The sequence below is a fragment of the Aethalodelphis obliquidens genome, unplaced genomic scaffold (assembly GCF_003676395.1).
Source record: "Aethalodelphis obliquidens isolate GAN/ISIS:26980383/991018 unplaced genomic scaffold, ASM367639v1 scaffold1, whole genome shotgun sequence".
Lineage (NCBI taxonomy): Eukaryota > Metazoa > Chordata > Mammalia > Artiodactyla > Delphinidae > Aethalodelphis > Aethalodelphis obliquidens.
In genome coordinates this window covers 4372135-4385725 of record NW_020837945.1, presented here as the reverse complement: position 1 = coordinate 4385725, position 13591 = coordinate 4372135, and the positions used below count along the sequence as shown (strand labels likewise).

Genomic DNA, 13591 nt, shown 5'->3' with positions numbered 1-13591 from the left:
ATTAGCGAAGGGTAGCAAATCTGAAAACAATGGCATTTTTGTTTTATACATTCCAAGTTTGGGCCTATCAGATCAGTGTGCAAAGAGGTTCTGTAAAATGGAGATACCATTTTAGATGTTGAGAAGATGTCGTCCTAAAGGCTAGGTCACAGCATTTGACACAGAGATGCATGTGAGGAATCTTAGATTATCAGTCATTACCATTAACATACCCATGTACAGTCATCACTGCTGCTAGAAGGTGTTTGTACCCTTGTGATACTTAGGATTTAAATCCCAATTTCTGCTTTCAAAGCACTTGATGATAGTATTGTACGTGTATTTTCACTACACGCACGTGGAGTTTATTTCAAATAAACTCCGAGAGGCTAACCTCGAAAAGCTATTTGGCCAGGTCAGTTTCAGATTCAGTGCAGTTATGATGCAGTCATTTGTATACTCAAATGCAAAATAATATGATTGGCAGTCCATTTCCCTATTAGGAAATTTACTTTCCTAATTCTTTTGTGTTTTACACAGTGTTAAAATCGATTATAGTACCCTGATAAATATCATCATAACTGGGGGGATTTTTTTTTCTTTAAGAGTGTTGATTGGAGTGAGAAAGGGCTTAGAAATTAAACTTTTAATTCAGTGGAAAAACCTCAAACAAGTCAACTACAGTTATTTGTACTTTATTCCTCACCAGTCCTATAGCCAATTCAGCAGAGACTGAAACCCATTACAGAAGAGAAGGCTGGTCTTGGGTCTGAATGTTAGGTGATAAATTCCATAAAGGGCCCATATCTTCTGTCTCCATGGCCCCAGCACGTGGTCACCACTCACTAAATATTCACTGAAAAAAAATGAATCTTCCCAAGAAAACTGAAACGGGATTCCAAAGAGATATTTGTACACCTACATTCATAACAGCATTATTTACAGTAGCCAAAGTTGGAAACAACCCATGTGTCCACTGATGGATAAATGGACCAAAAAAAAAAGTGGAATATACATACAACGGAATGTTATTCAACCTTAGAAGGGAAGGAAATTCTGACACCTGCTACAATGTGAATGAAACTTGAGGACATTTTGCAAAGTGAAATAAGCCAGGACAAATACTGGATTCCAGAGGAGTCAGATCTATAGAGACAGAAAGTTGAATGGTGGTTGCCAGGGGCTGGGGGAGTGGGGAATAGAGAATTAGTTTAGTGGGTACAGAGTTTCTTTTTTTCTTTTGATTTTATTTATTTATTTTTGGCCGCACCACGTGGGATGTGGGATCTTAGTTTCCCCACCAGGGATCGAACCCAGGCCCCCTGCAGTGGAAGCGCGGAATCTTAACCACTGGACCATCAGGGAAGTCCCTAGTGGGTACAGAGTTTCTGTTTGAGATGATGCAAAATTCTGGAGATGGATGGTGGTGGTGGTTGTACAACAGTGTGAATGTCTTAACTCTGCTGAACTGTACACTTAAAAGTGGTTAAGATGCTAAATTTCATGTTCTGTGTATTTTACTACAATTTACAAAATGAATCTTGATACCTAGAATAATAGTGAGGAGTAACCATTTTATAGTAATAGTAACTTGAAAATCTTGCCCGTTGCTGCAGTGAGTATATATGCTTTATCTTAATTTTTTTTCACATTTACTGAAAGTTGTAACAATATTTGAATGTTGGGAGCCAGGATGAAGTTAATCCCATGTCTTTTCTTCTGCAAGTTCAGATCTGAAATGGCTTTCCATTCAAAGTTATCAACTCTTGAGCAAAAGGGAAAATTTAGTGAAACTCCAGAAATGTCTTGAGGGTTAAGACATTATGCCTTTGTTGAGAATCTGTTTAAACTCTTCTGAAAAATGTGCAGGAAGAACCGATTTTTAGCTAAAATGATGTCCCCTAAAAACCCTGGAAATGTGTAACGGGTTTTGGAGGGAGCGGCTGTAGTCATCTCTTTGGGGAAGAAAAGGCTGACTTGCCCTCTGTTAATCACACTTTCCCTATTTAGCCCTTCCCCCCACAATCACCAAAATAAGGAGACAGACCTGCTTTTGTCCTTTTTAATAGTGCTTTCTGAGAGGCAGTTCGGCGTGAGTTTTCCTTTCTGTGGGAAAAAGGATCATGTTTATTGGCGTCAGTGAATGAGGTCCACCCAGCCTTGTGACTCTCATCCGTGTCTGTTTAAATATCCGCTTTCATTCTTCAATCGGTGGGATTGCATCCTGCCAGCAGGCAGACTGTGTAAGCTCAGAGGCTGAGGGGAACTCCGCAGCCCAGGGAGGTCCCTGGGGCCCTGACATCCGCCATAGAAAGGGCGCCCCTTGTGTTCTTTCTGCCTCCCTAGCCCGCTCCCCGAGTTTGCCTGCAAAGAGGGAGGAGCTGGCCAAGCAGGTGGAAGCATCCAGCCCACCTGTCTCTGAATTGCCCCTTGCAAACATTGAGGTACTTTCTGGCTTCCAGCTCTTACTTCCAGAAGCTTGGTGGACGCGGGGCTGCCTAGAGCATCTCCCCTTGTAGCCCGTGATCCCTGGAGACTGTGCTGCCACGTGTAGCCCTTGGCAGACAACCAAGTACCTTCTTCAGGTGTGATGGCAGCTACTCTCTGAGCTCTGAGCCCAGAGGCGAAGTGGCTCCGGCTTCTGGCCCTGGCTCAGCTGGACCAGGGGCAGCCCTGGATGCATGATCACACCCTTGGACTTGAGTACGGATGTTGTCTCTAATTCTCAGCAGCCTGAACGGATGGCTGGAGCCTTGGAATATTAAGGGAAACTGGACCCTGAGAAAACCCAGGCCGGAGAGAGCAGAAACTAGCTGGACTTAAGTCTCTTGCGACAGGGTGGCCTCAGTGGTGTTTGGGCACCATTCATTCCTTCAGCAAGCTTTATTGAGCACTTACTGTGTGCCAGGCACTGTGCTCAGAGCTAGCGACACAAAGACCCCGGGGTGAGCCAGGGAGGTGGAAGGGGAGAGGGGAGCATGAACAGTTTTAGAAACATTCTGGAAGTAGAATAGATAGGGCATACCGACTCCACGGTGGGGAAGAAAAGACAGGGTGAGCGAAAACTGCATCCCTGGCTTTGGGATTAGAGCGTTCCCGGACGGATCTCTGCCTGGTTCCGGCCAAGTGCAGGTGCCGCTGACACAGGGCATCCCCAGATGTTTCAGCGCATGGTCACATCCCTCTCAGCATCACCTGCAGCAGGACCAGCCACGATGCATGAGGAAAGGCTGCTAAACACACAGGGGTGCCAGTTCTGGAGCTTATGCACGTTACTTCTGGGCTGCGTCCACACTCGCTGCAGTGTGGAGACTCGGAGTGAAAGTCTGGTGGGGAGCTGGATGCGTGTGATGTTTGGCACAGTGATGTATTTGAGAAGTCAGCCCTGTAGCAAGAGGAAAACACGTCACACTGCCCCTCTCTGAGGAATTGAAGCACCCCAATGTACCAGGCACTGTTCTGGGTGTATCACACATACATGAGGGCCATCTCATGTGCCCCTCAGAGCAACACTCTATCATCTTACCTTACAGGTGAGGACACCAAGGCTCAGAGATAGTAGTTTACTTAAGGTTCCACGGCCAACAGGAGTGTCAACTGCAAAAAAAAAAAAAAAAAGCATAACATAAAAGTTGAGTTATGTTTTACTCGGCGGGCAAAACTGAGGACTTAAGTCCAGGACACAGCATCTCAGATGGCTCTGAGGGACCGCTCTGAAGAGGCAAGGGGGGAGCCGGGATATACAGGAGTTTTTGCAGCAAAGACCAGGTAGTCGGAACATCAAGATATTATTGTTAATGAAAGAAAACCAGACATCTCAGCTTAACAGATTTAGTGCCTTTCTCTGTATGGGAAGATGCAAGAGTCCGGGTTCACTGAAGTCATTCCTTTGATGTGCACCTCAGCTCCCTGGGGCCAGTACTCTGTGCTTTCTCATCCTGAGTTTCCTCAGGGGGCACCATCAAGGAGGCTGTGACGTGATGGCTCGATGGCTGTAACAGCCTTTGTTTACCGATATGGCAGGTGGTATTCTTCATTCACAGGAGGCTAAGCCAGGGTTCCAATCCAGGTCTAACAGACGCTAAAGCTGATAGTTTTCATGCCACTCTCCTTTAGAGAAAGGGCAGGGTGTATCCTGGGACCACAGGTAGAAAGTGAACTTGAAACCAGCATCCCACGAATGGACATAGTTGCAGCACGTTTAAGGGCATCAGCTCTGGTGTGTGATAAAATCTCCTCCCCCCACCTTAGAAATCCGGCCTTTCCACTCATCCTAACAGGGATGGGTTGTTTGAAAAGTTAGGAAACTCAATCACAGAGCAGCCCCTCCCTCCAGTAACTGTCCCATCACCCCGGTGACAGGTTTCAGCTGCAGAGGTAGTGACAGCTCCCGTGTCCAGAAGGATTCTGATTTCGGGGTGACTTTTAGTCTCCTAGAACGAGGACCGCCACAGTTAACCTTCCTACAGCCTACGACCTCTGCAGCCGGCCTCAACCTGCCAAGCCCTAAGCATTCAGTGGAAAACTGCCGCCACGTTCGGATCAGACACAGCCAGGCGGGTGTCCCTTCTCCTCCCAGCATCCTTTCGGCAGTTGAGGTTTCCCAGGAACCAGGGAAGCCATCCGCGGGTCTCTGGGCTGTGTTTTTCTAGCAAGAGCCCCATCTGCGAGGAGGAAGCACGTGCACACACACACACACATGCACACACACAGAGCCTGAAAGGATTGTATAATCAAGCCCCTCGTAGCTAACTTCGGTAACATCTGTTTGTGTTAAGTGGAGCCCTTTGAAAATGATTTCTTTTTCCTTCTCTATAAAAACAACCTTAATTTTAGAACGTGGAGAAATGGCGCGTGGCAATTATTTTTGCTTCCTTCAACAAGGCGTGTTGAAGTAAAACGAGATTCATTTCCAGAATTGAAGCCCCAAGAGACCCTGATTAACAAGATCAGCACCTACAATCCCATGTCACAACTGTGGGCACACAGCCCTGCGGAGCCAGGCCGCCAAGGACCCCGCCGCTGTGCGTTCTGCTTGCTGGCAGACTTCAGCAGATGGGCTGCTAATGTAATTAGGAAGCGTTGTGTTAAATGAGCCATTATTGAAATTATCTGCTCATTTTCCTATCTATTAACCTGCTGAAGAAGAGGCAGCGATATCTGAGAGACCTCAGGCTGCTAATCACTAACTAGACGTGGAACCAGTGCTTCTCCTTAATGCCGCCTTTTTCCTTATTACAGCAGAATTAGCAAATGGCTTTCTGTGGGGTTATTGCCCAGTGCATCAGCCGACAATTGAGAACGGACAGTGGGAGCCGTGCACAATCTGGAGGTTTCCACAGGTGGTGAACCTTGGGGAGGGAGCCCCTCCGACAGACGTCTGGTCTCTCTGGGGCACAGGAGGCAAGGCTTGCGTGAGTCAGCCTTCCCTGTTCCTCTCCACCCGGAGGCACTGGTAGGGGCAGGGCAGCAAGGCAGGAGGGAGGAGAAGACTAATACAGGGCAGCGCTACGGGGAATCCTGGAGGTGGCGCAGGGCACACTCAGAGCCGTCCGCCCAGGGATCAGGATGTGGGGGCTTCATCCGTCAGCTGTGTATTTGGGGTTCAGGGCTGCGCCCAGCAGTGAGCGTTCATTCCTGGGCACCTCAGGCCTGACGTGGATGCTGGAGGGCATTTTTTTCTTTTTTCTTTTTTTTTGCAGGTATGACTAGGGCTTTACTGGGAATCAGACAGGGCTGGGAAGGGAGCACACTGCGCCCTGGATGCTGGAAGAGCCCCAGCAGCTGGAGTGAGTGTGGCGTCAGGTGGAGGCACCAACAAACTCCCCCCACCCCATCATTTTGTTCCTACCTCTGGTTAGCCTTGGATAATTAAGAGGCAGCATGTGATCATATAGCAACTGGGAAGTTAAGTTAGCCACTCTAGCCAATTCTAGAAAAGCTAAATAAAGTATGTGCACAAGTGTATCAGGAATTCGCCCGGTGAATTCTCTCCAGCTTCTTGGCAGGCTTACCGTCTTTATCAGCTTTCCACTCCTAGGTGGAGTTCATGTGTATTTCCTCCCCATCTTATGGACCAGGTGATTATCGAATTCCTATCAAAGGTAGTCATTATGGAGATTGTTCCAAAGACTAAGAAAAAGGGCTTTGCCCTTGAGCAACTTACAGGCTCACAGAGAGGAAACCTGTGCACCTCGGAGAAATGAGAGGCCAGTAAAAGACATCAGACAAGGGAGGGGGCCAAAAATCAGGCCACGGCTGTCAGAGGAGAGGAATGGATCAGGGCCGCCACTGAAAGGCCTTTTGGAGGACGTAGGACTCTGCCTGGGTCTCAAAGACAGCACTGTGTGTGGTTTGTAATTAACCTCCGCTCGCTGGCAGACAGCATGAGAGGTGGCTCATAATTGTATGAAAACAAAAGGAGGAAAATAAAACCCCATAAGATGTGCCATTTTAAAAACAAGCGGCTTCCCTGGTGGCGCAGTGGTTAAGAATCTGCCTGCCAATGCAGGGGACACGGGTTCGAGCCCTGGTCCGGGAAGATCCCACATGCCGCGGAGCAACTCAGCCCGTGCGCCACAACTACTGAGCCTGTGCTCTAGAACCCGCGAGCCACAACTACTGAGCCCGCGTGCCACAACTACTGAAGCCCATGCGCCTACAGTAGCCTGTGCTCCGCAACAAGAGAAGCTGCCGCAATGAGAAGCCCGCGCACCACAACAAAGAGTAGCCCCCGCTCGCCGCAACTAGAGAAAACCCGCGCGCAGCAACGAAGAACAAATGCAGCCAAAAATAAAAATAAATAAATTTAAAACAAACAAAAAAACAAGTAAGCTTTGTCTAGGCAGAGCAGGGCATGGCGATATAGAGTCCTGACTGTCCCCTAAAGGAATCTTCCTGGAGAATCTGTTAGCTTCAAATCGTTCCAGAACCGGCCCTGGCCAGAGGTTCCTTGGAGTGTCATGGAGTTTGTGGCAATGGCCACCGAGGACTGACCTCTCTCCCCACCTCCTGCTGAAAGTTGCGCGTGTGATCCACGCTAGCAGTTATTACTCGCTTCATATGACTGAATTTACTCCTCGCAGGCATCCTGTGAAAGAGGTCAGTGGCCCCCTTCCCGCATGAGGGAGCAGAGGAACAGGACAGGAGGACGACGTGGTCTTGGTCCCAGGCCTTGTGTGCTCCGTCACTGCCCAGCAAAATGAAGAGCCACAGTGACGTGAGGACAGGACTGCCCTCCTGACATGGAGAAAAATCTGTCCACCATCAAAAGCCGTCCGGTTCCCTCCCAGCAGTAACTTGTGCATAATGGCTGTCCTTGTTTCATGATTATTTTATAAAATTTCGTTCTGCAAGTTTGAGTGGGGCTGCTAAAACTGGGGAATATTGTCAAAGAAGCATCCTGCAAAGAAGAAAGTCTTCACTTAGAGGGTAATGGGATTTTCACACCTTCTTCTGGAAAAGGTCATCTGAGATCTTTTGCCCTCTCCACATTTTGTGTAGAATTGGTCAGTGCGTAATGCAGGTTGCTTTTATAAGTCAATAAACACATTCCGTTTGTCTGGAATGTGCATTTTTCCTATATTTATTTGTTTATTTTTAACATCTTTATTGGAGTATAATTGCTTTACAATGGTGTGTTAGTTTCTGCTGTATAACAAAGTGAATCAGCTATACATATACATACATCCCCATATCTCCTCCCTCTTGCGTCTCCCTCCCACCCTCCCTGTCCCACCCCTCTAGGTGGTCAGAAAGCACCGAGCTGATCTCCCTGTGCTATGCGGCTGCTTCCCACTAGCTATCTCTTTTACATGTGGTCATCTCCATTCGGTGGAAGTCTCTCAGTCCCCCACTTTTTCATTCATTCAACAGCTGTTCATTGAGCACCTAGGTCGCCCTGGGCACTGTCCAAGGTGCTGGATGGAGAAAGGCTGGTGAGCCTCACGTGGGCCCCACTTGCATGGGGGTGCCCTGTGCTTGGATGTTCTCTGGAGAAGACAGGCTCCAGTGTGAAAATGATGCACGGTGGGGACCTGCTTCTTCCATAAAAGAGCCCTGAGGTTGGCAGAAAGATGGGAGCAGTGAAAAGCCGGTGACCATCAGAACACAGGACGCTTGCTCCTTGTGGAGACAGATTTTTGTCTGCGTTCCTAAATTCTGGAAGAAATGGCACGTGGGTTCTACAGGAGGCTGCTTAGTGTAGGGCAGGAAGCGGGGACTTGCAGCTCTCAACAGCCTTTCTGCATTTCTTGTTGTAAAGCAGGAATGATGTTTCTTACACACTTCTGAATCATTTTCAGTTGTGCTTCGAAAGTGCAAAGCATATCCCGATTTTGTATGTATTTTCAGTGTCCCTTTATGGGGCTGAGCGACAGGCTCTGTGGTTAGACTGTTGTGTGTACTTGGAGCTGAACCCAAGGAGACGGGAAGTGATGTTGGAAGTTCCCGGGATAAGGACGCAGCAGGGCATGTGCAGCGAGTGGAGTAGGGGTGAGGCATCCAGAAGACTTCTGCACCCTGAGCCTTTGCCTGTCAGTGGTTTCAGGGTGGATGCTGCAAAATTTATAGGGCAAGCGACTTTTTTTTTTTTTTTCCTTTGCAGTTGAGACTAGGACTTGCAAAGGCAAAATCATGGCCCTGGCGCGAGAAGTCAATGTGAGAAAAGTCCGTTTCCAGGTCATCGCACAGAAAAAAGGTGTGGGCAGCTCAGAAGCATTACTTGAAGCCCAACTCAGAGCATTTACTGCTCTCTAGAAATCCATTCCTTCCCTGGCTTTGTGGCTGCCTCATTTATCTGGGCCGTCTCTCGCCTCAAATCTTATCCTCCAGGAACGGCCGAGGTGGTGACCAACTTGGTCGAGCCGTGACTGCAAATTGAATTTTCTTGAAAGCTGTCTTGTGCTTAAACAGCTGGGGACGAACGCCTGGCCATTAGGAGTCTTCTGTGTAAAATAACGCCGTCTATGTTTGGGTGTGACTTTCTGTTTTGTGTCGCCTGCCTCTGCGAGGAGGGGTAACGTGCAGCGTGGCAGAAGTGAGGACGGGAGTGTATAAGAGGACTTGGTTCTGATGTGTGATGCGGAGGCTGTAGGTGGGATTCCACACCCAGGAGAGCAGACTGAAATGTCTGCAGGGAATGGGGCCATTATGCCCAGGACAGCGGTCCTGTGTCTGCTCTGCCTGGGGCTGGTTTTGCAGGAGCATCGTGTGTGGATGTGGAATGCCAGCCTGGGAATCGGCTGTCAGGTGGCCTGCCCTTTCCACAGGCATCCTGCTGGGCTGTTGGGTGCGTGTTTGCCAGTGAGACCCAGGAAAGGCTTGTAAAAACGGCCTGCTTTCATGGCTGCCGTGAGCCTGGAATTCTGGGCTTTTGGGTTTCTTTTCCTTTCTTCTTCATCTCTCTACTACTTTCACCAGAGCAACTTTAAAAGCTCATCTTGCCTTCAGGAACCTTTTAAATCCAGGACATGGAGATGGCACTGAAGACGCAAGGCCATGTGAGTTACATATATTATTAGGTCAGCTTGGACTATGTCTGCTGTGAGGACAGAGTGAGCTTTATTCCAATGATGGGTGAGGCTCCGGCCCTTGCTGAGTTCCCACTGTCCATATGTGATATTGTGATTTATATGAAGAAACACATTTATACAAAGAAATATGTATTTGGTCTTTGTCCGAGTTCCTGGCTCAGGGCTCCTGAAACCCTTGGGACTTCCTGGGTGATAAGGGTGATAAAGGTGTCTTTTGTTTCTCATAACAAGTCCCTTCCAACCGCACCTGCGTCACGTCAGTCAGCTGGCTGTTGGAAAGCCCTGAAGGATGGGAACCAACCCTGAGAGTAGAGAGTTGCAACTTTCAGCCTCATTTCCAGGGAGGGGAGACGGGTTGGAGGTTGAATCAGTCACCAGTGGCTAATGATTTAATCATTCATCGCTACAGATGAGGCCTCCATAAAAATCCTGAAGGGCAGGATTAAAACAGAAAATGTGACAGAGGAAGTGATAGGATTAAGAAAAATGTGTATAATTGGATGTAAATGAGATAAACCCATCTCTTAAAAGAATTGAAGTTAAGGAGGTATTTTTAAAAACATGCAGAGGGCTTCCCTGGTGGCGCAGTGGTTGAGAGTCCGCCTGCCGATGCAGGGGACACGGGTTCGTGCCCCGGTCCGGGAAGATCCCACATGCAGTGGAGCGGCTGGGCCCGTGAGCCATCCGGAGCCTGTGCTCCACAACGGGAGAGACCACAGCAGTGAGAGGCCCGCGTACCGCAAAAAAAAAACAAAACAAAACAGAAAAAAAACATGCAGAGATTCTGATATGAGTGCCCACTGAAAATCAGAGCATTTAGAAGCAGCAAGAAAGGGAGAACTCTGCCTGGTAGGACTATCTGGCCCAGCCCCATGGACCTGCAGACAGATCTCCACCTAATTTTCCTTGTTACCAACTGTTCGGTGGTACACGCGACGATTCCTCGGCATCCCCATTTCCCCTCCTGTAGAATCCAAGTTCATGCAGATTTAATTGGTGCCCTTGGAATGTTTATGTGAAATTCAGGTGAAGCCCATTCCAATCCAGGTTGTGGCTTGGGAGATCGGGCTGTTGAACATCAAATATTTGAATGGAGAACAAGATAATATACTTTTTTAATTGCGTTCTGTCTGAAATCTTTCCGAAGCCTCTGTCGTGAGGCCCTGCAGCTTTTCTAGTGACTGTGTTCGTAAACGGAATTAAGAGAATTCATTTCCCAGAGTTACGAGGCACAAAGGGGCATTTATCGTCTCTCTATTCAGTGCGAGAAGCCCCAAAACATGTTGAGCAGAAGAAGCTGGACCTTCCTCTCGCTCCCCTGACAAAAACTCCACATGATTCCATTTATATAACGTCCAGGAACCGGTGAACTCAATCCCTGGTAATAGGATTCAGAAAGTGGTTGCCTCTGAGAAACAGGAGGGATTGACTGGAAAGGGGCAGAAAGGGACCTTCGGGGAATAAGAGGAATTCCTGTATCTTGGTTTGGGAGAACACCATGCCAGAGCGCACCAGTGGAAAATCCAAGATCTTCTGTTTTTATTTGTGTGTAAATGCTAGCTCGTTAAAACTAAAAAAAAAAAAAAAAAAAAAAGTGGTACCTCTGACAGGTGTTCCTAGGTGCAATGCAGCAGAGATGAGGGATGCCCAGTGCCAGGACGAGTCTGGGAAAGCATCCTGGACGTGTGGAGGGAGAGGAGGGGGTGAATCAGGATTTCCAAGTGAGATTGGAAAGGCAGGAGGAGGGCTACCCCAGCCAAGTGACAAACCCGGCCAAGAGCCCAGGGTGAGAAAGGGCTCTGCCTGGTTACCAGGTGCCAGCAGCTGAAAAAGGAAAAATCCCACTTATTCCACTGAATTTACCTTCGTTTAAGGTTGAGTGCCTCTCTGAGGCTAAACTGATTCCACCTCGCCCATGCGAGCTTCACGACAGACTGTGTTCAGGGTTCAGTTTTCTAACAGCTTTTTAAAGATATTTCTAATCGATGTAAGTTTTTTCCAAGTAATACATTGTTCTTGGTACTTAATTTTTAAAAGAAGTAGTCAAGAGTGTTGCCTTATTCAAGTAACCTGATGGTTTCTCTGTTTTTCCTTTAAAAATAAAAGCTGCAGATACTTGTTGACACTGGAAGCAGCAACTTCGCCGTGGCCGGGGCCCCTCATCCCTACGTCGACTCATACTTTGACACGGAGAGGTGAGTGATGGGTCCGTGCCTCGCACGGCCGGGCTTGGGAGCACCGCATGAACACTTCAGAACACACTGGGAGAAAGTCACCAAAACGCTGTTTCATTCTGAGGGGGATATATTCATGTATGTATCTGTGTATGTATGTATCTATTTGTGTGTATGTGCATACAGTGGTCTGTATATATGTATGTATTTGTGTGTGTGGAGGTACCTGTGTGTACGTGCACATGGTGGTGTGTATATCTGTGTGTGGTGTGCAGGTGTGGCACGCGTATGTGCGTACATACATGTAAACCTCCATTCCAGATGACTCCACAGGAGGGTTCTCCTAATAACCTGGGTGTGTTCTCATGAGCGCCACTTTATAGAAACTCAGTCAGACAGCAGTTTTGTAGTCAGACCTGAGTCGCAGGGAGGTGACCCTTTGATGTTTGTTGGGCCCCTCTAGCCCTAACTTGGAGGTGCGCCTGAGCCGGGCAGGGGGCATTGGAGGTGAGTGTGAGACTGTTCCGGGCAGCAGCCTGGCGTTGCTTGGAAAGCCACCTTTGCATCGCCCTGAAGATTGGTGGCATGGGTCAAGGTGTGGTTCACTGAAACACTTTCTGTGCCAGGAGGTGTTTCTGACAAGAGGAATCCATGACTCATTGGAAAGGATGTATTGTGAGCACAAAGCCCTCAGGCCTGAGGCTGCAAGCTAGCAGCTGTGGGCAGGGTTGTAAGGAAGTGTGGAACCCAGATAGAAGTCTCTGGAATAAGACCAGACTGCGTGTCCAGGCGCTGGGACTCGTGCGTGTCACTGTTCATCTCTGAAGGGGCCCATGGAGTCAGAGTCACTATCCCCCGGGTATCTATTGCTGCCCTAATGCTGTGCACATTTTAATTTCACATCTATTTTTGTGACCCTAGAATTTAAACGAAACAGATAAGGCGAGTAAGCTGACGTGTGGTTTGCTTTTTTAGGGTCGTGAGCTGGTATATCACATTTCCCTGCTGCATATCTTCTTCGTGTCTTTCCTTTTTCACTCTCCCTACCCACAGTGTTTGGTTCTGGGGAATAAACCCCAACTTCAGTTGGGGGGGGCAAAAAAAGGAAGGAAACATACGAGGGAAAGTAACAACTGGGAAGGTTCAGCAAAGCCCGGGCAGCGTCAATAAGGCAGGAGACGTTATACTGAAGTGCTCATCTCTCTTCTGCCCGTGCATCTTGGTCTCCATTTTGATGGTACAAAGAGCTATGGTCTCCTGTGTGTCCAGCTGGAGGCAGTGGTAGTTGGTGCTACATGGGCCCCTGGGGCTACAGTGATAGCTGGTTGGCACCTCCTTCAGGGAATCTGTAGCTTAGTTTATGACTCAGCATGTTGATAACCTTTAATCACTGAAATTCTGGATGAAACTCCTGGCTTGTGATTGCTTTGTGAAGATTAATGTGTACCCTGAAGTTGTTACTGTGACCTCAGATGCCTGGAAATTGGGGCAGCGGGTGTGCAGCCAGGGGAAGGAGGTTGACTTTTGATCGCCGGCTGCCCTTTGCCCTTTCCCACTCAAATTGTGGTTTGTCTAAATCCTCTGCCCCAAACAGCCCGCTCCCCTCAACCACTTCATCATCGAACAGAAGTCAGTCCAAACCTCTCATTTTTATTCACGTAGCCCAGGAGGTCCAGGAACCAAGAGACTGGCCCAGGTTCAGGCTTCTAGGACAAGAGGTCCCAAACTTGAGCCCTGGCACCCCCTCTATAGAGTGAGCGCTTTGTAATGCCCTGAACTGAAACGCAAAGGTAGTGTGACTCATCTTCATATGTAATTCTAAACGCACTGATGCAATATGCAGGAGTTTGGGGGTGCGGGGTAAAAGGAGGGAATTCACAGGAAGGTGATGAGTACCTCTATGTG

General features: G+C 48.3%; 1 protein-coding gene across 1 annotated transcript in view; it reads left to right on the top strand.

Moving 5' to 3' along the window:
• Window positions 1–13591, top strand: part of BACE2 (beta-secretase 2) — an 86616-nt gene that overhangs the window by 22517 nt on the left and 50508 nt on the right. Inside the window, exon 2 of the mRNA XM_027093251.1 lies at window positions 11619–11707. Coding sequence (XP_026949052.1) covers window positions 11619–11707 — 89 coding nt within the window. The remainder of the gene's footprint in view (window positions 1–11618; window positions 11708–13591) is intronic.